Source organism: Lepus europaeus, chromosome 16 (assembly GCF_033115175.1).
Source record: "Lepus europaeus isolate LE1 chromosome 16, mLepTim1.pri, whole genome shotgun sequence".
Classification (NCBI taxonomy): domain Eukaryota; kingdom Metazoa; phylum Chordata; class Mammalia; order Lagomorpha; family Leporidae; genus Lepus; species Lepus europaeus.
In genome coordinates this window covers 1,153,918-1,175,843 of record NC_084842.1, presented here as the reverse complement: position 1 = coordinate 1,175,843, position 21,926 = coordinate 1,153,918, and the positions used below count along the sequence as shown (strand labels likewise).

Here is a 21,926-nt window from a genome sequence, read left to right as displayed (position 1 = left end):
GGGTGTTAACCCGCTGAGCCACAGCAGCAGCCCCTCATTATAAGCTCTTATGTTCTTATCTACGATAATGTAATAGTCATTTTTACCAATATTCATTAAATGAGTAAAATCATAAGGATTGAAGTGAGTTTTCTGATTAACCTTGACAGAATTAGAGCATGTTTAAATGAAGATTATGATATATTGTTTGTTCATAGATGTACCTTAAAGCTACTTTTTTTTCTTAAAAAAGGATTTAGTTATTTATTTGAAAGTAAGAGTTAGAGAGAGAGAGAGAGGTCTTCTATCTGCTGGTTTATTCCCCAGATGGTTACAATAGCTAGGGCTGGGCGAGGCCAAAGCCAGGAGCCAGGAGCTTCATCTGAGTCTCCCACATGGGTGACAGGGGCCCAAGCACTGGACCATCTCGTGCTGCTTTCCCAGGCACGTTAGCAGGGAGCTGGATCAGAGGTGGAGCAGCTGGGACTCAAACCAGTGCCAATATGGGATGCTGGTGCTGCAGGCCACGGTTTAACTCATAGCACCACAGTGCTGGCCACCGAAAATGGAAATCTTTTTTTTTTTTTTTTTTTAAGATTTATTTATTTATTTTGAAAGTCAAGAGTTGCACAAAGAGAGAAGGAGAGGCAGAGAGAGAGAGAGAGGGAGGGCAGGAGGGAGGGAGGGAGGGGTCTTCCATCCACTGGTTCACTCTCCAATTAGCTGCAAGGCCGGAGCTGTGCAGATCCAAAGCCAGGAGCCAGGAGCTTCTTCTGGATCTCCCACACAGGTGCAGGGGCCCAAGGACTTGGGCCATCTTCCACTGCTTTCCCAGGCCATAGCAGAGAGCTGAATCAGAAGTAGAGCAGCCGGGATTTGAACCGGTGCCCATATGGGATGCTGACACTGCAAGCGGCGGCCTTACCTGCTATGCCACAGTGCCAGCCCCAGAAAATTGAAATCTTTAACAGTGAAATAGATGGGCTGTAAGACAAGACTCTTCTGTTGTCACCTTGGCCTTTATTTGCCTAGTTGATGCATTCACATGGAGCATTCCATACGTCTTCTTGGTTTTCACAGGGGCAGAATCCAGTGGGGACATGGATGTCCTGCTGACCCATCCAAGCTTTACCTCGGAATCAGCCAAGCAGGTACCTCAGAATTCTTACACAGCAGCAAATGGCATTTTCTAAATGACAGTTAGATATTTTCAGTGTAAGTTTTGTTTTACGCTTTCTGAAAATTCAGCTAAAGTGTTTTCTATTGATTGAATTCAATGAAAGCAAATTAAGTTGTGGAAAGATTCACTCGTTTTCCCCTTAAGGATTTGGGAAGCAAATCTAACATTTGAAAGAGGAAAATTTAATAAAATATTTCCAGAATTCTTTACCGTCTGTCATAGGTATTTCAGAAGTGCTGAATGTGCAGTGGGCTTTGGCACACTGGTTAAGATGACACTTGGGCTACCTGCTTTTCCTATTGACATGCCTGGGTGAGAGTCCCGACTGGTTTCCATTCCAGCTTCCTGGAATGCACTCTGGGAAGTAGCAGGTGATGGCTCAGGAGCTTGGGACCTACCACCCATGTGGGAGACCCAGATGGAGTTCCTGGCTTCTGGCTTCAGCTTGGGCCAGCCCCACCTGTTGTAGGCTTTTGGGGAAAGAACCAACAAATGAGAGATTGATCTCTCTCCTTCTCTCTCTCTCCCTCTCTCTCCCTCCCTCCCTCCCTCCCTCCCTCCCTCCCTCTCTCTTGCTCTCTCCCCCTCCCTCCCTCTCTCCCTCCCTCCCTCTCCTTGCTCTCTTTCTCTGTCTCCCCCTCCTTGTCCCTCTTTGCCCTCACCCCCACTTCTCTCCCTCTGTGGCGCTGCCCTTCAAATAAATAAAAATGAATAAACGTTGAAGAAATGTCTCTTACTGTAGCAGAGTATTTACTCTTTTTCTTATTCCCTGGTTATGATTCTGCAGCCAAAGCTGTTACACCGTGTTGTGGAGCAGTTACAAAAGGTCCATTTTATCACAGACACTCTGTCAAAGGGTGAAACAAAGTTCATGGTAAGTACTTGTTTGAGTTCACACATCTGAAAAACCCTTGGCAGTTGTTCAGTAAGCATTCTGAGTGTGTGACTTCATTGTAGTTTTGTATTACAGTCAACAAATAGGACATCTATGAGACCTTAGATAAAAATAGCTAGCAGGGTGTCTCATTCTCCTAACTACTCTCAAAATATGTTAAGTCCTTTTATTTTAAATTCCCTGTTTATAAATAATCATGCCATTGGAATGGGTAATTAGACGTAGTTCACTTTTTAAAAATGACTTGACACAATTTAAGTTTTTCCCTAAAATAGCAAATGGTTCTTCCGTTTGCTGACTCAGAATTCTGTGGTAGTTGAGGTTAGAACTGTCGAAGCATGGATGACACTGCCAAGACAGGAAAGTAGCGTGTGTGACAGACAGCAGGAGTGAAGTGTGTGAGGGGAGGGTTCAGGCGGGTGGAGGGAAGTGTGTGAGGAGAGGGTTCAGGCGGGTGGAGGGAAGTGTGTGAGGGGAGGGTTCAGGCGGGTGGAGTGAGGTGTGTGAGGGGAGGGTTCAGGCGGGTGGAGGGAAGTGTGTGAGGGGAGGGTTCAGGCTGGTGGAGGGAGGTGTGTGAGGGGAGGGTTCAGGCGGGTGGAGGGAAGTGTGTGAGGGGAGGGTTCAGGCGGGTGGAGGGAAGTGTGTGAGGGGAGGGTTCAGGCGGGTGGAGTGAGGTGTGTGAGGGGAGGGTTCAGGCGGGTGGAGGGAGGTGTGTGAGGGGAGGGTTCAGGCGGGTGGAGGGAAGTGTGTGAGGGGAGGGTTCAGGTGGGTGGAGGGAAGTGTGTGAGGGGAGGGTTCAGGCGGGTGGAGGGAGGTGTGTGAGGGGAGGGTTCAGGCGGGTGGAGGGAAGTGTGTGAGGGGAGGGTTCAGGCGGGTGGAGGGAAGTGTGTGAGGGGAGGGTTCAGGCGGGTGGAGTGAGGTGTGTGAGGGGAGGGTTCAGGCGGGTGGAGGGAAGTGTGTGAGGGGAGGGTTCAGGCGGGTGGAGGGAAGTGTGTGAGGGGAGGGTTCAGGCGGGTGGAGTGAAGTGTGTGAGGGGAGGGTTCAGGCTGGTGGAGGGAGGTGTGTGAGGGGAGGGTTCAGGCGGGTGGAGGGAAGTGTGTGAGGGGAGGGTTCAGGCGGGTGGAGGGAAGTGTGTGAGGGGAGGGTTCAGGCTGGTGGAGGGAGGTGTGTGAGGGGAGGGTTCAGGCGGGTGGAGGGAGGTGTGTGAGGGGAGGGTTCAGGCGGGTGGAGGGAAGTGTGTGAGGGGAGGGTTCAGGCGGGTGGAGGGAAGTGTGTGAGGGGAGGGTTCAGGCGGGTGGAGTGAGGTGTGTGAGGGGAGGGTTCAGGCGGGTAGAGTGAGGTGTGTGAGGGGAGGGTTCAGGCTGGTGGAGGGAGGTGTGTGAGGGGAGGGTTCAGGCGGGTGGAGGGAAGTGTGTGAGGGGAGGGTTCAGGCGGGTGGAGTGAGGTGTGTGAGGGGAGGGTTCAGGCGGGTGGAGGGAAGTGTGTGAGGGGAGGGTTCAGGCTGGTGGAGGGAGGTGTGTGAGGGGAGGGTTCAGGCGGGTGGAGGGAAGTGTGTGAGGGGAGGGTTCAGGCGGGTGGAGTGAGGTGTGTGAGGGGAGGGTTCAGGCGGGTGGAGTGAGGTGTGTGAGGGGAGGGTTCAGGCGGGTGGAGGGAGGTGTGTGAGGGGAGGGTTCAGGCGGGTGGAGGGAAGTGTGTGAGGGGAGGGTTCAGGCGGGTGGAGGGAAGTGTGTGAGGGGAGGGTTCAGGCTGGTGGAGGGAGGTGTGTGAGGGGAGGGTTCAGGCGGGTGGAGGGAGGTGTGTGAGGGGAGGGTTCAGGCGGGTGGAGGGAAGTGTGTGAGGGGAGGGTTCAGGCGGGTGGAGTGAGGTGTGTGAGGGGAGGGTTCAGGCGGGTGGAGGGAGGTGTGTGAGGGGAGGGTTCAGGCGGGTGGAGGGAAGTGTGTGAGGGGAGGGTTCAGGCGGGTGGAGGGAAGTGTGTGAGGGGAGGGTTCAGGCTGGTGGAGGGAGGTGTGTGAGGGGAGGGTTCAGGCGGGTGGAGGGAAGTGTGTGAGGGGAGGGTTCAGGCGGGTGGAGGGAAGTGTGTGAGGGGAGGGTTCAGGCGGGTGGAGGGAGGTGTGTGAGGGGAGGGTTCAGGCGGGTGGAGGGAGGTGTGTGAGGGGAGGGTTCAGGCGGGTGGAGTGAAGTGTGTGAGGGGAGGGTTCAGGCGGGTGGAGTGAGGTGTGTGAGGGGAGGGTTCAGGCGGGTGGAGGGAAGTGTGTGAGGGGAGGGTTCAGGTGGGTGGAGGGAAGTGTGTGAGGGGAGGGTTCAGGCGGGTGGAGGGAAGTGTGTGAGGGGAGGGTTCAGGCGGGTGGAGGGAAGTGTGTGAGGGGAGGGTTCAGGCGGGTGGAGTGAGGTGTGTGAGGGGAGGGTTCAGGCGGGTAGAGTGAGGTGTGTGAGGGGAGGGTTCAGGCGGGTGGAGGGAGGTGTGTGAGGGGAGGGTTCAGGCGGGTGGAGGGAAGTGTGTGAGGGGAGGGTTCAGGCTGGTGGAGGGAGGTGTGTGAGGGGAGGGTTCAGGCGGGTGGAGGGAAGTGTGTGAGGGGAGGGTTCAGGCGGGTGGAGGGAAGTGTGTGAGGGGAGCGATTTTTCCTTAGTGAGACTCATCACTGTGAGCCCTGCCAATCCTGCAGGCTTCCTAGGGAATTCACACGTAAAGATTCAAGACAAAGGCACATGCAGTAAAAACAAAGTAATTAACAGCCTGTGTAAAAACCACAGGGAGGCGGGCACCGCGGCTCACTAGGCTAATCCTCCGCCTTGCGGCGCCGGCACACCAGGTTCTAGTCCTGGTGGGGGCACCGATCCTGTCCCGGTTGCCCCTCTTCCAGGCCAGCTCTCTGCTGTGGCCAGGGAGTGCAGTGGAGGATGGCCCAAGTGCTTGGGCCCTGCACCCCATGGGAGACCAGGAGAAGCACCTGGCTCCTGCCATCAGATACGCGCGGTGCGCCGGCCATTGGAGGGTGAACCAACGGCAAAAGGAAGACCTTTCTCTCTGTCTCTCTCTCACTGTCCACTCTGCCTGTCAAAAAAAAAAAAAAAAAAAAAAAAAACGAACAGGGAAGCAAATAGAAATCTAGGATCAAGATTCTTCTTTCTGGGCTGGCATCGTGGGTCTAAGCCACTGCCTGCAATGTTAGCATCCCATATCAGAGGGACATTGGAGTCTCAGCTGCTTCGCTTCCAATCCAGCTCCCTGCTAATGTGTCTGGGAAGGCAATGGAAGATCGCCCAAGTACTTGGGTCCCTGCCATCATGAGGGAGACCTGGATGGAGAGCCAGGCCCCTGGCTTGAGCCTGACCCAGCCCTGGTGCTTGTGGCCATTTGGGGTGTGAGCTAGCTGAGGAAAGATTAATCTCTCTCTCTTTGTCACACACACACACACATTGTCATTCAAATAAATAAGTAAATAAATCTTTAAAAAAAAAAAAACTGGCCGGCACCGTAGCTCACTTGGCTAATCCTCTGCCTGCGGCACCGGTACCCCAGATTCTAGTCCCAGTTGGGGTGCCGGATTCTGTCCCAGTTGCTCCTCTTCCAGTCCAGCTCTCTGTGTGGCCCAGGAGTGCAGTGGAGCATGGCCCAAGTCCTTGGGCCCTGCACCTACATGGGAGACCAGGAGAAGCACCTGGCTCCTGGCTTCGGATCAGCGCGGTGTGCCAGCCGTAGCGGCCATTTGGGGAGTGAACCAATGGAAAGGAAGACCTTTCTCTCTCTCTCTGTCTCTCTCTCTCTCACTCTCACTCTCACTCTCTCACTGTCTAACTCTGCCTGTCACAAAACAAAACAAAACAAGAAAACTTTTCTTTCTTAGGCTTACCTCTATTTTCTTGGTCACTAGAACACATCATTTGGGTCTTTATTCCTCAGTGTCCCATTTTCTCAACTTGTATGGCCAAAAGGAGAAGACTGTGCTTTTGAGAGCGAGCGAGCCAGAACTAGTGACAGTCAGTGCATAGATTTGACAGGAGTGTTAGCCAGAAGGAGAAGATGGTTGAGAAAGATAATTAAAGATAATTCAGAAAGTAGAATGGTGGCCGCCAGGGCCTGGGAGAAGGGATATTGGGAAGTTCCTGTCTAATGGGTGAGGAGTTTAAGGTGGGGAAGGTGACAGTGTCCTAGAGATGAATGGTGTAGGTGATGGTGATGGTTGCACAACACCACACAACTGTATACTTGAAAATGGTTCCGATGTTTTATGTGATGTACATCTAACTGTACACACGCACATACCCAATCATATTAAACATTCAGCATGGTTACATAATGGACTGTGCAAGTGTACTATCTAAGTTGGTTGCACTCCAACAGTGTTTTCCAAAGAACTATTTTTTCCCCAACGTTAAAAAAAAGTCTTTGGGAATTAAATCAAGATTTATTCTCTTGAATCTGACAGGTTTTGCGGTTTACTCTGTGCCCCAAAGTATACACACACGAGATGATCTTGAAAATAGGGTTTATATGTGGTCCCGCGGATGTCCTTTTTAAATTTAGATTGATTTAAATCACTGTGAGTGAATGTGCATAATCTTACCTTGGAGGAACACTCAGATAAAATCCTAGAAATGATTAGATTTTTGCAAAGTAGACAGGTACAGAGCCTTGAGCTGAAGCTCTTCCTCTAGTAGTCCTCTCTGTGAAAAGCACCAGCGGTTTTCAGGGTTAGTGACAGGCAGGTGCCTACACATCACAATAGCAGAAGTGTTTTTCCTAATCTTAATAGCATTCTGCTGTGCTAAAGGGGGAGACCTGGGGACAGAGCGGCAGAGGCGGTAAGATGAAGCTAGCAAGAGTACAAGAAAGGCCACACCAAGGCCTGGGAGTAACCTGAGTGGAAGGTTGGGTAGCCAAGCATGTGTGACACACAGAGTTGTTGACGAGGGTGGGCTTGGGTCATCCCAGTAGCTGCTCCATGGAGGAAGGAGAGACTGCCTGGCAGGTGTGAGAGCAGCCACCTCCCAGTGGCAGCGGCTGCTGGAGGTTAGGCCAGTGCAGACCTCTGCTGCTCATGTGGTCCGTGAAAGACTAGAGAAAGCTGGGTGCCAGGAAATGCTCTCCTGCCATCACGTTTGAGTGGTATACCTGGCGGCAAGTCAGCAGGTATTGCCAGGAAGAGAATCTCTGGAAACTAAAAAATAAGAAAGGAGTTGGTTTTAAAAGTATAGAAGACTCAGATGATAACAGCAAGCAACTAAGGCCTTCCGTCAAACCAAGGAGTCCATTGCAGTGGGTTTCTATCTGGGTACAATATATGTGCTTTACAGTCTGCAGCTTGAAGAATGCCATGTTCCCTGCTGCTCTGGCATTCTGAGACATTATTTATTTGTTAGCAAGAGAAGCGTTCTTCATTTTATTTTGGAGACAATAGGAGGGGATTTGTGCCTTGTTGCAAGGAAAAGAGCATCATCATGGCTATGTCACGTTGGTCAGGAATAGATTTGGATACACAAGATGGAAGGTTTTTTTTTTTTTAAGTTCTCATAACTTTTTATTTTCAAACAAAAACAAAAAGCCAGCTACTTTATGCTCAAATAAGCAAAAGCTTAACCTATCCCTGAGGATCCCTTATGAGAATTTCTTCCCAGCAGAGTGAATAGGTGATCAAGGCTGGCACCACGGCTCAATAGGCTAATCCTCCGCCTAGCGGCGCCAGCACACCGGGTTCTAGTCCCGGTCAGGGCTCCGGATTCTGTCCCGGTTGCCCCTCTTCCAGGCCAGCTCTCTGCTGTGGCCCAGGAAGGCAGTGGAGGATGGTCCAAGTCCTTGGGCCCTGCACCCCATGGGAGACCAGGAGAAGCGCCTGGCTCCTGCCATCAGATCAGCGTGGTGCGCTGGCCGCAGCGCGCCAGCCGCAGCGGCCATTGGAGGGTGAACCAACGGCAAAGGAAGACCTTTCTCTCTGTCTCTCTCTCTCACTGTCCACTCTGCCTGTAAAAAAAAAAAAAAAGAATAATAATAGGTGATCAAGAGGAGGAAAAGGGGTATTGCAGACTGACACGTGCGTGGTAGGGTGCCAGGTCTGTCTGGCCTGCATCGTCCTGCATTGTCTCTTCAGATGAAGTCACACAGCCTCACATTCTGGTCACGTTGGCACATCACCAAGTAGATGAACAGCCGTAACATACACTGTAGGTAATGACCACACATGTTCATTTCAAGTAAAAACCTGAGGGGCCGTGGGTCACTTGGTTAATCCTCTGCCTGCGGCGCCGGCATCCCATATGTGCATCAGGTTCTAGTCCCGGTTGCTCCTCTTCCAGGCCAGCTCTCTGCTGTGGCCCGGGAGGGCAGTGGAGGATGGCCCAAGTGCTTGGGCCCTGCACCCACATGGGAGACCAGGAGGAAGCACCTGGCTCCTGGCTTCGGATTGGTGTAGCTCCGGCCGTAGCGGCCATTTGGGGAGTGAACCAACGGAAGGAAGACCTTTCTCTCTGTCTCTCTCTCTCTCACTAACTCTGTCAAATAAATTAATTAATTAATTTTAAAAAAGTAAAAACCTGAGCCAACACGCTTCTTACACGCAAGAAATATGTGCTCAGGCTCAGTGCACCTTTCTTCCCAACCTGAGACTCCTTTGGCACCAGCAGCCAAGCACATCCAGCTCCCAGAAATGTTTTCCGTAGACGTCGGCCTGAGCTTCCCAGGCAGCAAAGGCAGTTCTGTCAGAATTCAGAAATGTATCTTGAGGGTCCTGTAAACCACCCTGAACGTCTCATACCACAGAATGGCCTGCTGTTGTGCTTGGAGACTTCGTTATTGAAGAGAATCCATACTCTTAGGAGAAGTTGAACCTCTCTCTCATTTGAGCTGAAGATTTACAGGCTGGGGCATTTGCAGCTGCGCAGGTTCACTTCTTGTTACTAGGTCTCCATGTCTGGTTTAGGGCACATTTCCACCATTCCTCATATATGTTAATTCTTTACATTTTTGCAATATTTTGACTGTACTCTCCTTCAATTTCTGTGAAGTCTCCTGACTCCTTTTCCAGTTTCTCTAAAGTTGTTTTTGTTCCTGACGGCGAATTGGATGCAGCCCCATATACTCAGTGCAGAGTTTCTCTTTCTGTTTTTGGATGTAGCTCACCTACACACTGATGGTTGTCCTCGCATGATTTAGATTCCTCTGGTTGTCTTATATCTTCCCATAAAGCCCTCATTTGCCTTAAGAGCATCTCCCTCTGGTCCTCAGCAGCCACTTCACCAGGGCAGGTCTGTGAGCCTTGTACTCCTGAGAGCCAGCCAAGAACACAGATCAGGTCTTGTGCTCTCTGCAAAATATCTTCTTTGCCTTCTTGTGGGCCACATGCTTGTGCCCCTCTGAGCTCAGGAACTGCTGGGGACTGGCTTTTCTGTGAGGGAGGCCATCTTCACAGAACTGTAGGTCCTGAAGTCTTTGATGTGTTGGTCCCCTGCACACGGGGCAGGGGTTTGGGCTTCTTGCCAGGAGCAGTAGAGGCGGGGCCTACAGCAGCTGTACCCACAGCCTGCGATGACTGGGCGGTCAGGGAGCTCCGGCAGGGGAAGCAGGTGAGTTCTTAGTGCAAGACTTGCGATGTGCCCGGGCTCATTTTTACAAAGGAAGAACATGGTTCTCTTCTCCCTCCACTGCTGCTCTGGAAGTTAGAGAGAGAGTCCACTCAGGGCACCCTTGGTGCTGGTGGTGGCTTTCAGAAGTCTCCCCGCTGGTTCCACAGCCACGCTGCCTGTTGTGGGGAAGCCATAGAGGATCTCATCCTGGCTCCATTGCTGGTGCATTGTGTGCCACTGGGCGATTTGAGTTCTTGTGCCAAATTTTTCTCACCTATAAAATGATAATATTTGTCCTGTGTCAGAGAACAGTTATACAGCTCAGGTTAAGAAATACATGTGGAGAGTTTGAAGGGTTTGTTCAAATATTTGGTTGGATTGTACAGATTCTTACTTGAACAGCCCTGAAGATTCTGAATCTTGCCAGGGTTGGACTGCTGCACAAGTGTGAGATAGCACCTGTGTGGAACTAGATCAGCAGAGGCAGGCGGAGCAAAAGCAGGCTTAGACAGTGAGGGCATGGCGCCCCGGAAGGAGGACCAACTGGGGAGAAGAGCCCTACTGGAATGCAGTGTGTCCAGGCGGTTCAACAATGGGTATCAAGTGCCTTCCGTATCCCAGGCCCTGTTCTAGAAGCTTGGGACAGATCGGTGAACTTAAGTGGAAGCTGTATGTGGGTGCTATGGGAAAGGACTGGTGGTCAACGTGTAGCTAATTAGCTAGCGTGGTAGGTTCAGATGGTAAGTGCTTTAAAAGGGAGGGGTCGGGGTTTGGGGAAAGCAGGGACTGCAGGCGCAGGATTGAACTGGGCGGTAGCCATGGTAGCCATGCAGGTGCCTGGGGGAAGAGAGAGCAGGATTCAGAGCAGCGACCCTGTGTGAGTCAGCATTAGCAGTGGCATCCAAAGAAAATACAGTCTCCAGGCCTCTGGAAGGAGATTGGCTACAGAATGAAGGCAACTTCCGAAGTAGAAGAAACCATTCTCATTCCGTACGCATTTGATTGAAAACCTCTGGCTGCCCCTGGCTAGTTGTAAAGGTTTGTCTGTGCATGTTTGTTGTCTCCGGACAGGAACTCTTAAGCTGAGAGTAACTAAATCTAAGGAAAGCCAGGGTGATTCCAGGCCATCTCAGCGGTGGGGAGCAGCTGGCCCGCATGCCCTGTAAGGCCTGTGAAAACCCCTGGGCCTGGCCCTCCCAAGCAACCTCAAGGCAGAACTCAAAACGCAGCAGGTCGGCAGGCTAACTTAAACTGAACGCTGTGTGCAGCCTGCACGTGATGCTACACCTCTACAGATGGCCCTCTGGAGCAGACACGTTCCCCACCCCTGCTAGAGCAGTGCGCTGTTCTTCCCGGAAGGAAAGCGTCTGATGAGCGCCGAATTTTAGTCTTTTTGGGCAGGTGTGACCTTGAGCGATTTTCTGTGAAATACCCACAGTGAGGTCTCAAGGGACGCTAGAAGATACGGAAATGAAAGAGGCGTTATTTCAAACACTCACCGTGCAGCCGCTGGGCTGAAACGCCAAAACAAAAATGAATGCGCTCACTAACACAGAATTCACACAGCAATGCAGAAGTTCTTTAACGCGAGCACTTCAGAAAGATGCAGGAACTAAGATTAGCCTTGAGGAAGGGAACAGACCAGGAGACGAAATCCCATGACTGATGCGGCAGTCGCTGAGATCCTTCCTGTGGGTCCAGACACGCGTGTTGGCGAGGTAGTGCCCACGGTAATTCCGAGGGCGGCCCCCGCTGAGCCGGTGCAGGGTCGGTTCTTGTTCAGGCCCACCGAAGCTAGGTTTCCTATTTTGAAGGGCAGCACGTTTGATTACTCTTTCAGCCGTAGGAGTACCCAGTGTAAGCGGTAGTGTTCAGTGTTGCTGACGAGCAGCAGGGCTCGTGGTGGCCTGGGTAACTGACTTGGCTACTGAGAAGTCAGCTGTGTGTTTTCCTTGGGGTGCGGGGCTGGACACCTTCACTTTGAACTGTGCGCACACACTCGTATGTGTGAGTTGATGCCCCATTCAGAATTTTTGCTCGTTTTCCTGGAAAGAGAAAAGAAAACAAACTTTGATCATTTTTGTTTGAAAACTGAAGTATGTGAAGACTCACTGGCGGAAAAGAAAGAAAAAATCCTCTCGTGTTCTGGTCTTTTAAATTATCCTAATTTCTCTCTCTCTCTCTCTCTCTCTCTCTCCCCCTCCCCCCTAATTCCTGAGAGATTTCCTCAATGTCAAGCCCTTCCACGTTGCTATCCTACTTTTTATTTTGAGTTAAACCTTTCCCCTGGCGGTTCTTTTTCTGGAGTGTTCTGCCGTGTCTCCTGATGGACTGTGTCCTGTTAGCTGGTACATTACCGGTAGCCTTGTTCCTGGCCTGCATAATTCTGGTTTCTTTTCAAGTTGCTTCCTGTGTTGGCTCCCTGTCTTTGATGTCGGTGCTCTCCCAGGTTAGCTTCTTGTGTAGACACCGCAACAGGCCAGACCCAGCTAACTTCAATCCTTGTTTTCTGTTCTATGTAGTTGTCTGTCATGAAGTGAAATAGAAAGGAGGGTTAATACATAGTTGAGAGAAGCTACCGAGAGTTAGAGGTGCTCAGAGTTCTAAACTGCTGTCTACCAAAAGCCACAATAGCCTTAAATGCTAGTTTAAGCCTCAAGCTTAAAAGATCTTTAAATATTCTTTAAAATGTCCATTTTAGGGTGTCTGCCAGCTTCCCATTGAGAATGATGAAAAGGAATACCCACACAGAAGAATCGATATCAGGTATCGGAACTTCATGCTCACCTGCTGACTGCCCCCTCTGTCTCTCCCCCCTCCTCCTCTGAGTACCTTGGAGTTCACATCAAGGTCTCAAACTCCTTTTTATTCTGAAGGGCTGATTGCCGCTCCCACACGTCAGTCAGGGTTAGTCTGAAGAGCTAGGAAGCAAACGCCCGTCCTCGGGCTCTGTTTCCCGTCTCCAGATGTTGCACCCCCCATTGTGGCTTCCACCGCCCAGAAGTGTTTCCTGCCAAAGTCAGCTTAAGAGTGCTCATGTTCTCCTTCCTGCGTGCCTCCCGCACACAGGACACTTCACTGAGCCCTATTGGGCTCATCTGGATGGTCTGTCTCCTTTTCAGGTGAACCTATAGACTTCTTAGAGCTGTCTGTTCCTTATTAACTTGAGGAGTTGTGCATTTGCCAGATTTGAATGGGTAACTAACCAGTTTATTTATGGTTGGTTTTTTAGGTTGATACCCAAAGATCAGTACTACTGCGGTGTTCTCTATTTCACTGGGAGTGATATTTTCAATAAGAATATGAGAGCCCATGCCCTGGAAAAGGGCTTCACAATCAACGAGTACACCATTCGTCCCCTGGGAGTCACTGGTGAGCGTCGGGGGCCTGCAGGAGGTTGTGGGGCGGCACTGTGGTGTAGTGGGCTAGGCTTCTGCCTGCAGCACCAGCATCCCATATGGGCACCGGTTCGAGTCCCGGCTGCTCCTTTTCCAATTCAGCTCCCTGCTAATGCACCTGGGAAAGCAGCAGATGATGGCCTAAGTGCTTGGGCTCCTGCACCTGAGTGGGAGACCCAGAGGAAGCTCCTGGCTCCTGGCTTCAGATTGGCTCAGCTCCAGCCATTGTGGCCATCTAGGGAGTAAACCAGGGGAAAGGAGACCTTTCTCTCTGCCTCTGCACCTCTGTCTGTAACTCTACCTCTCATACAAAATAAAAATAAAATCTTTTTTTTTAAAAAAAAAAAAGGAAAAAAAACAAAGAGGAGGTTATAGATATTCTGGCTTAGCAAATTTAGTTTCTTTAAAAAACTTTGTAGGACTTTGCCAGGTAATTGTAGTTTTGTGTTGCTAGTCCCTCAGGAACCAACAGGGCTGTGATCCCGAGGGTTCTCAACTGCTGGCCATCAAGGCAAGAATGCTTTGCAGCTCTGTTGGGGTGGAGTCCATGGTTTCCACCTGCAGCTGTCAATTAGAACTAGAATATATCTCCAAGACTTCTGAAGAACTTGGTGTCACTGCTTTCAGTGCTTCCCAAAACTGGGTAGTTTGGCGCTGGGCTGTTTCAAGTTAAAAGAATAAGGATGGCTTACTCTGTGCTCTAGGGCTGTTAGCATTTCATTATGTTTTGTTTTGTTTTGTTTTGACAGGCAGAGTGGATAGTGAGAGAGACAGAGAGAAAGGTCTTCCTTTTTGCCGTTGGTTCACCCTCCAATGGCCGCTGTGGCCGGTGCATCTCGCTGATCCAAAGCCAGAAGCCAGGTGCTTCTTCTGGTCTCCCATGCGGGTGCAGGGCCCAAGCACTTGGGCCATCCTCCACTGCACTCCTGGGCCATAGCAGAGAGCTGGCCTGGAAGAGGGGCAAGCAGGACAGAATCCGACGCCCTGACTGGGACTAGAACCTGGTGTGCCGGTGCCGCAAGGGGGAGGATTAGCCTGTTAAGCCACGGCGCCGGCCTCATTGTGGTTTTCTGTTCCCCGCTAGGAAAGGATGTTGTTGCCATTGTGCCCTGAAGTCTGAAATAGAGCTTTTCTCTGGGTAGACCAGGGCGGCACATCCCAAATGTCAAAGGCACACTGGTCACCTGGGGACCTTGTAGTGCACGGTGGCTACGCTGGAGACGCAGCACAGAAGAACATTATGAACGAGAGCCACTTCCATGGCTGTCATTGGGATCCTCAATGCCTTCGGGAGCGCTGGCCACATATGTGACAAAGCTCACACGAGCAGAGGGAGGCAGCCAGTATCTTTTTGCTAGGGGCTTCATTACCGTGTTCTTCTGAAAGCAAATTGCACAGAACTCTCAATCCTGTTCCCTCTATAACTAAGCTCCAAAACCGGCTCTTCAGATCCGTTTCTTTTTGTCTCTACTTGCAGGAGTGGCTGGAGAGCCCCTGCCAGTGGATAGCGAGAAAGACATCTTTGACTACATCCAGTGGAAGTACCGGGAACCCAAGGATCGGAGCGAATGAGGCATGTCCTTCTCCCAGACACAGCGCCAGGCATCTTAATTTATTCCGTAACCTTTGCTATGTAAGGGTCTTTGGTGTTTTAAGTGACTGTTTCGTCTTCATGCCTAGCTTGCATTAGAGTCAATAAAAGGTCTTGACGTTATTGGATGTTGTTTTATCTTCTTCGCAAGTACGCTTGGTGTACATTAGGTACTGTCTTCACATCACTGTGGGTTTAGCAGACAGAAGTGAGATGAGATCATAGCGAATGTTTAGCGGGCATTTTTGTTTTCTCATTTTCTGCCCTGTGTATAAATCACATCACCCTGCTTCCTCTCCTTTCCTGATCATGAATTAGTCGTTAAGGCACACCAAGGTCTGGCCTCTTCTAGAAGATCATTCAAGGTGTGTTAGAAACTAGGAACCTTCATGAATGTAATTTTTTCTTTGGCCCACAGTCTTGTAATCCATACTGATAACAGGGTAGGGTTTATCTCCTAAATGACATCTGTAGCACTTGGCTGTGACCCATTACACAGAGCTTCCCTAAGCAAAACCACTTCTAATATGCATAATTTTGGCCTCTTAAATTTTAAACAAAAATTGCAGGTTTTTTAAAAGATTTATTTATTTGAAAGGCAGAGTTACAGAGAGAGAAGAAGAGGCAGAGAGACAGAGGGAGAGAGAGAGACATGTCTTCTATCCGCTGGTCCACTCCCCAGATGGCCACAATGGCAGGAGCTGTGCTAATCTGAATCAAGGAGCGTCTCCCACACGGGTGCAGGGGCCAAGCACTTGCGCCATCTTCCACTGCTTTCCCAGGCCATAGCAGAGAGCTGGATCAGAAGTGGAACAGCCGGGACTCGAACTGGTGCACATATGGGATGGCAGCTTTACCTGCTGCACCACAGCACCGGCTCTTAAAAAAAATTGCAATTTTTTTTGCTTGAGTTTCCCTCCAAGGTAATGTTTCAGTACAAATTGTAAAAAAAGAAAAAAAAAAAAATAGAAAGAAACACTCCTTGAAAAAAGCCCTAGCTTCCAAATATAAAAATGCACACTAGCATTGTGGTATGGTGGGTTAAGCTGCTGCCTGCAATGCCAGCATTCCCTGTGAGCACTGGGTAGAGTCCCGACTATTCCACTTCTGACTCAGCTCTGCCAATGTACCCTGGAAGGCGGCAGATGATGGCCTGTTTGGACCCCTGCCAGCACGTGGTAGACAGGCTCCTGGCTTCTGCCTGGCCTACCCCTGCTGTCGGGGTCATTTGGGGAGTGAGCCAGCGGATGGAAGATTGCTCACTCGCGCTCTCTCTCTCTCTCTCTCTCTGGAACTCTGACTTCCTAATAAATAAGTAAATCTCAAAAAAAAAAAAAAAAAAAAAAAAGCCAAAACAATTATCAAGGGGGATGGCATTGTGGCTCAGTGGGTTAGACCACTACTTGCAATGCTAGCATCGCATGTTGGAGTGCTGGTTTAGTCCTGATTGATCCACTTCTGATCCAGCTTCCTACTAATGCACTTGGGAAGGCAGTGGATGGGGGGCCAAGTACTTGGAGCCCAGTCACCCAGGGTATAAGAGACCAGTATGGAGTTGCTGGCTCCTGGCTTTGGCTTGGCCCAGCCTTGGCCACTGCAGCCACCTGGGGAGTGAACCAGTAGATAGAAGATCTCTCTCTCTCCTTCTTCTCTCTGTCTTTTAAATAAATAAATAAGTCTCTAGAAGTTATCAGATGGTAAATAAAGCTTTTGAAAACAAGATATGTGAAAATGCTTTGTAATTGTCACAGACAATACAAATTAAGATATTATGTTTGAATCTTATTTCTTTAATAACCAAATTGTTTTGTAGTGAAATATCTTTTCAAGAAATGAGGGGAAATAATAGAGTTTTTAAGCATAGACATAGTATTTATTGTATCATTTTCCTTGGTAAGATACAAGAAATTGTTTCCTTGTAACTTGAGATACCATCAATTTATTTCCCCCAAAGACACTATCAGGTACCGGCCTCTCACAGAAATTTTCTAAAGGTTTATTTGGAGACAGATGTTAATCAGCTTAACTCTAGTCATCAGTTCACTACGTGTGTATGACGGCATCACAGTGTGTACCTTAAATATATACAATTCCAATTTTTCAAAAAATTGATTTGAACCAACCGAGTCGCTAGATCAGAATCAAAACCGTTGCTGCAGAAGCACGTTAGTCTTCTGGAGAGACAGCCAAAAGGCAGAAGCCGCCGGCGTTCCTCGAAGGGCAGTAGGGTCTCTGTTGCCACGAGATTCGGCTGCAGGAGACAGCGTGCGCAGGTCTTGCGGTGAACGGCTGGGGTTCCGCTGAGCACCGCGAGCATCCTTCTTCACTCGGCAGTCTGCAGATTTTTATCTGTGCTTCTGGCAGACTCTCAACCGTGCGTGTTGTCGATTGCCGGTCGCCTGACTTCGACACGACAGCCCGGGGCCGCAGTCACAACGCTGGAAGATCTCCGGACCCTGAGCGGGCTCTTTGTGCCCCCTCCTGGAACACACCTGCCCCTCCAGCAGGACCGGCTTACAGATCTTCGTCCAAAAATGACGCGCACAGCAAAGCCCGGGGCCACAGTCCAGAGTCCTCAGACAGCTCTCCCCCTCTTGTCCTGGAACAAGAGACGTGGGCTTGAGTGGGTGAGGCGTGGGCAGGGGCAGGGGCAGGGCCAGGGGCAGGGGCAGGGGCGGCGCGGGATCCGGGGCCAAAGGCCGCCAACAAGGAACAGGAGGAGTACGCAGGTCTCAGCTGGGCGCTGGCGCTGAAAGCCATGGTGAAGTGGAAGTTCCAGCCCGACCTGAGAGCCACTGCTTGTTTTATACGGTTAAAATGTCATCAGAGGCCGGCGCCGTGGCTTAACAGGCTAATCCTCCGCCTTGCGGCGCCGGCACACCGGGTTCTAGTCCCGGTCGGGGCGCCGGATTCTGTCCCGGTTGCCCCTCTTCCAGGCCAGCTCTCTGCTGTGGCCAGGGAGTGCAGTGGAGGATGGCCCAAGTACTTGGGCCCTGCACCCCATGGGAGACCAGGAGAAGCACTTGGCTCCTGCCATCAGATCAGCGCGGTGCGCTGGCCGCAGCGCGCCTACCGCGGCGGCCATTGGAGGGTGAACCAACGGCAAAAAGAAAGACCTTTCTCTCTGTCTCTCTCTCTCACTGTCCACTCTGGCTGTCCAAAAAAAAAAAAAAAAAAAAGCGTCATCAGAGACATGAACGTCTTATTCAGTGGGATTTATTCCAGTGTGTAGAGAGAGTGTTGCATTAAGGGGCCAGTTCACCACTTTAAGACACTCCGGCTAGGTTACGTCAAAGGCTACGTCAGACGCTGGAATTTGACATTGCACTTTTGTCAACAGCTGCGTCCTAGTGAGCTGAGGAGTCACTGCGTCTATTTCCACCTCTGTTATGTCCAGGTCCTAGTACTGTATAAACTGCCATTTGTTAAACTGCAGTATTGACTGGACTCGTGTGTGTGTGTGTGTGTGTGTGAGCGCGCTGTTGCATGGTGAATCACCGGCTAACCAGGCCAGTGCGGTGGCTCTTTTTCTCTGTCCTCGTGGCCTGCTGGCTCCCTGCATGATGCTCTTAGGAAAGAGATGACCAGTAGGACACATCCCCTGTGTTTCTGGGCTGGAGAGGAATAAAGTCCATTCGGGCCTCTAAATGTTTTTTGGCATAAAGCACACCCACAATGCCTCACTCACCCTTGCCGCCTTGTGGTCTCTTAGGGTTTGGCTTCCTTTGGGGTTGGTTTTCATCGATCGAGTGCTCAGTTGACCCTCTTGTTTCTGTGCCGTCCTGGTCCTCGCTTTGTCTTTCCAGTCGTGTGGTCACTTCGTCCGCTGACGTACAGACATCTAAGGGACAACCACGGGTGACAGAGTTAAAAACTTCAGGGTCAGGCCCACCGCATGCTCGTTGCCCTACGGCTCGGCCTGGGTTGCCGGCAGCCCTGCCTTTCCTTTATAAATACCTGGCATGATTCCTGGGACTCGTGCCCAATATTTACGCGCCAAGAAGGTAGCTGGGGAATTAACGGAACCCAAACGCAAAAGGCAGTGTTTCAGTGATCCCAAATGATTCCAACTCGAATCTTTTCCTGCAGAACCATTATCTCCAGGTCACTGGCAAAGCACCACTGCCCGGAAGTCAATGCCTCACTTTCCCCAAGAAAAGGCAGCTTGCGTTCCTGAGCTCCACGTGTGAACCCAGGAGCCCGGCAGAGAGACCTCTCTGGTGGGTGGGATCCGAAGACCGCTGGCTGCAGGGAGCAGCCAGCAGGGCGCGCGGTCTCACCGTTCAGGCACAGAGCCCCCGGGCAGCACATGCTGGCACGCTGGCACCGCCGCCGGAGCCCTCGGCACGTGGCGCAGAACGGCTTCTCGTCGTGGGGCTGCAGGCAGAACCTCCTGGGACTGCAGTCTCTGTCGGACAGGCACTGTGGCCCCTGCGGAGGGAAGGTGCTGTCGCAAGGCTGGGCCACCCACTTGGGACGTGACCAAACGGGGCCACTGGTCTCACCCACGGAGGGGAAATGAAATCCCCTGTGGAACGAGCTAGGCACTTGCAAAGGGTGTGTTTGAAGAGGCATCCGGAGTTTTCTTTTCCTCCCTGCTGTGTGGGAGGGGGAGGAACCCTCCTCCTGTGTGTCTTACAGAGGGTGGTAGGAGGTTCAGTGTGCATCTGTTAAATCCAGCTGCCCTGTTACCGTTTAATTAAATAGGACACTGGGGCTTGTAGCTTTCCCATTCGATTTTGAGTCCTGTACATCACACCATCAGTCGAGCCTTACCCAAATCACTTGTCTTCTGATTTTTAGTGATGCAGAAGAAAAGATCAACTGTCTCCCGGTGGTGCTTTCTTTGTGTATAATACATGCAATGTTATAAACATATTCTATGGACCCCTTGTAGCATATCTATGGTAATATGGCACATTGAGGGCACTTGAAAAGTCTTGGGGCAATGAAGTTAAAAGATGAGCTTGGGGCGGGTGTTGGGGCACAGCCACTTGGACCTGCAGTAGAGAGCCTAGCTTGATTCTCAGCTACTCTGCTTCCAAGCCAGCTTCCTGCTTCTATGCCTGGCCAGGCAGGAGGTGGAGACCCACGTGGGGTTCCTGGCTCCTGGCTTCAGCTGCAGCAGCTGTTGGGGGGTGGGGAGCCTTTGTGAAGTGAACAAGCAGAGGTAAGATCTCTCCCTCTCGGTCCGGCAGTGTGCATTTCAGATAAATAATTTAATATATATATATACATACACACACACACACATATGGAGAGAGAGAGAGAGAGATGTTCAACGTGGTCCGAAAGATCCTGAAATCCATGCTTTAAAAAAAAAATACTATGCAGGGGCCGGCGCTGTGGCGTAGTGGGTAAAGCCACTGCCTGAAGCGCCAGCATCCCATATGGGCGCCAGTTCGAGGACCGGCTGCTCCTCTTCCGATCCAGCTCTCTGCTATGGTCTGGGAAAGCAGTAGAAGATGGCCCAAGTCCTTGGGCCCCTGCACCCACGTGGGAGACCCGGAAGAAGCTCCTGGCTTCAGATCAGCTCAGCTCTGTTGTGGCCATCTGGGTAGTGAGCCAGCAGATGGAAGATCTCTCTCTCTGTCTCTGTCTCTTTCTAGCTCTTTCATATAAATAAAATAACATAAATCTTAGAGAAAAATACTACGCATTCTGCATGAACGTTGCCCAGACCCTCTCCTAGAGACGGATGTCAACATCTTTTTGCACCGCCCTCAGCTTCCCTTTGGCCTCCACTTCCCAGGAGATTTCGGAAGCTCCCTCTCCGTTTGCAGTCAGCATGATTCCCCCACCACCACCACCGCGAGTGGGCTGTGCGGCCTCGGGTAAGTCACGCGGGGGTCTCCTCGCCAGCCCCCGCCCCCAGCCTCCCGCGGCCGCGTTACCTGGCGCGCCCCCTGCCCGTCGGCCGAGCTGCGGATGTCGTTGAAGTCCAGCACCAGCGCTGCCAGCGGCGCGCAGAGCCAGCCGAGCCCCAGCAGCACGGCCGCGGCCATGACCCGAGCCCGCAGCCCGCAGCCCGCAGCACCTGCCCCCGGGCTCGCAGAGCGGGCGGCGCGGCGCGCGGCTCTGGCGACAGGCGCCGGCCCGCACCGTTTATAGCCAGGAGCGCCCCCCTCCTCGCTTCTCCCCACCGCACCCCCCGTTTCCTTCCTGCCCACCTCCCACAGGCTTCGACAGATCCCGCCAAATCTGTTTGATCGATAGTTCAAAACCGGGCCTCGGTGGCGGCGCGGCCGCGGCTTTGTCCTCGGGGGTGGAACCGCCGCTCGCGACGGCGAATCAAAGGCGGTTCAAAGGGCTCCCCGGTATCAAAGGCGTCGCGCACCCCCACCCCACCCCCAGGCCGCTCCGAGCCCACCCGCAGGAAAGGTGCCCGAAACGGGCGAGGGGCCGCGGAGGACCGGCTTGCGACTGCCCAGGGCTGACCCCGAGCGCCAGCGCCGGAGCGCAGCGCCCCCGCTGGGGCAGCTTGGCGCGCAGGTGGGAGACCCCCCGCCCCAGCAAACGTGCACCTGTTCCCGACCCACCTCCGACCGGAAGTCGCTCTCCTTGAAAGGAGTCAGGGCTGTTCCATGGGATTTCGCAAAATTTCTCCTTTATTTGTTTGTCTGTTTATTTATTTATTTTTATTATTATTTGACAGGTAGAGCTATAGACAGAGAGGCAGACGGGACTCAAACCGGTGCCCATATGGGATGCTGGCACTGCAGGCTGCGGCTTTACCGACGACGCCACAGCGCTGGCCCCCAAAAGTTCTCTTTTAAGGGCTGAGGAAGTGCCAGATTTGCATGGAGACTTCACACGGGGTCCGGAGCAGCAGGTGTCATCTGGGGTGCCGCAGCCTCGCCAGCTGCTTTCACGTGCGACCCCACGCCTTTCCAGGGTTCCAAGTTTGGATTTGTAAAAACTTCTGGTTTACCCTTTCTTTTTCTGTCTGATTTTTTTATTCCCCCAGCCAGATTCTTTAGAGAAGGCGATTAATGTACGCTTGTGCTGCAGTACAATCTAGAACTCTCTCCATTGTTTCCCTTGTTCTCAGTGTGGGCCCAGGTACCCTCAGGGGTAAGCATTGTTTACAATCTAAAACTGTGGATGGGCTGGTGTGTGGCCCAGTGCTCAAGTCGCTGCCTGGGGTGCCTGCCTCCCACAGCACAGTGCCTGGTTCCAAGTCCAGCTACTCCTCTTCCCACCCAGCTTCCTGTTAACATGTGCCCTGGGAGGCCGGAGATGAGGCCCAAACCTCGGGTCCCTGGCACTCCCACGAGGGAGATCTGCATGGAGTTCCAGGCTCCTGGCTTCAGCCTGGCCCAGTCC

General features: G+C 51.8%; 2 protein-coding genes across 2 annotated transcripts in view; one reads left to right on the top strand and one right to left on the bottom strand.

Annotated features, from left to right (window-relative positions):
• The window catches only part of POLB (DNA polymerase beta), a 35,093-nt gene extending 20,347 nt beyond the window's left edge, over positions 1-14,746 (top strand). Inside the window, exons 10-14 of the mRNA XM_062213030.1 lie at positions 1,060-1,130; positions 1,947-2,033; positions 12,313-12,377; positions 12,844-12,983; positions 14,487-14,746. Coding sequence (XP_062069014.1) covers positions 1,060-1,130; positions 1,947-2,033; positions 12,313-12,377; positions 12,844-12,983; positions 14,487-14,581 — 458 coding nt within the window. The 3' untranslated portion in view covers positions 14,582-14,746. The remainder of the gene's footprint in view (positions 1-1,059; positions 1,131-1,946; positions 2,034-12,312; positions 12,378-12,843; positions 12,984-14,486) is intronic.
• Positions 14,747-16,663: 1,917 nt separating this feature from the next.
• DKK4 (dickkopf WNT signaling pathway inhibitor 4) lies at positions 16,664-20,605 on the bottom strand. Its single transcript, XM_062213551.1, has 4 exons — positions 20,495-20,605; positions 18,881-19,031; positions 18,289-18,441; positions 16,664-17,199 (listed from the first exon to the last, which is right to left on the bottom strand). Exons 1-4 carry the CDS (start codon positions 20,603-20,605, stop codon positions 16,946-16,948), a joined length of 669 nt encoding a protein of 222 aa, XP_062069535.1. The 3' UTR covers positions 16,664-16,945.
• Between the last annotated feature and the right edge of the window lie 1,321 nt (positions 20,606-21,926).

What these genes read in the sequence shown, in the direction of transcription:
- DKK4 (XM_062213551.1), bottom strand. Translation starts at nt 20,605, where the DNA reads ATGGCCGCGGCCGTGCTGCTGGGGCTCGGCTGGCTCTGCGCGCCGCTG. An exon ending in ACGGGCAGGGGGCGCGCCAG is followed by an intron (nt 19,032 to 20,494) that starts GTAACGCGGCCG and finishes TTCCCTCCGCAG; the next exon opens with GGGCCACAGTGCCTGTCCGA. An exon ending in GGGGGCTCTGTGCCTGAACG is followed by an intron (nt 18,442 to 18,880) that starts GTGAGACCGCGC and finishes GTTGTCCCTTAG; the next exon opens with ATGTCTGTACGTCAGCGGAC.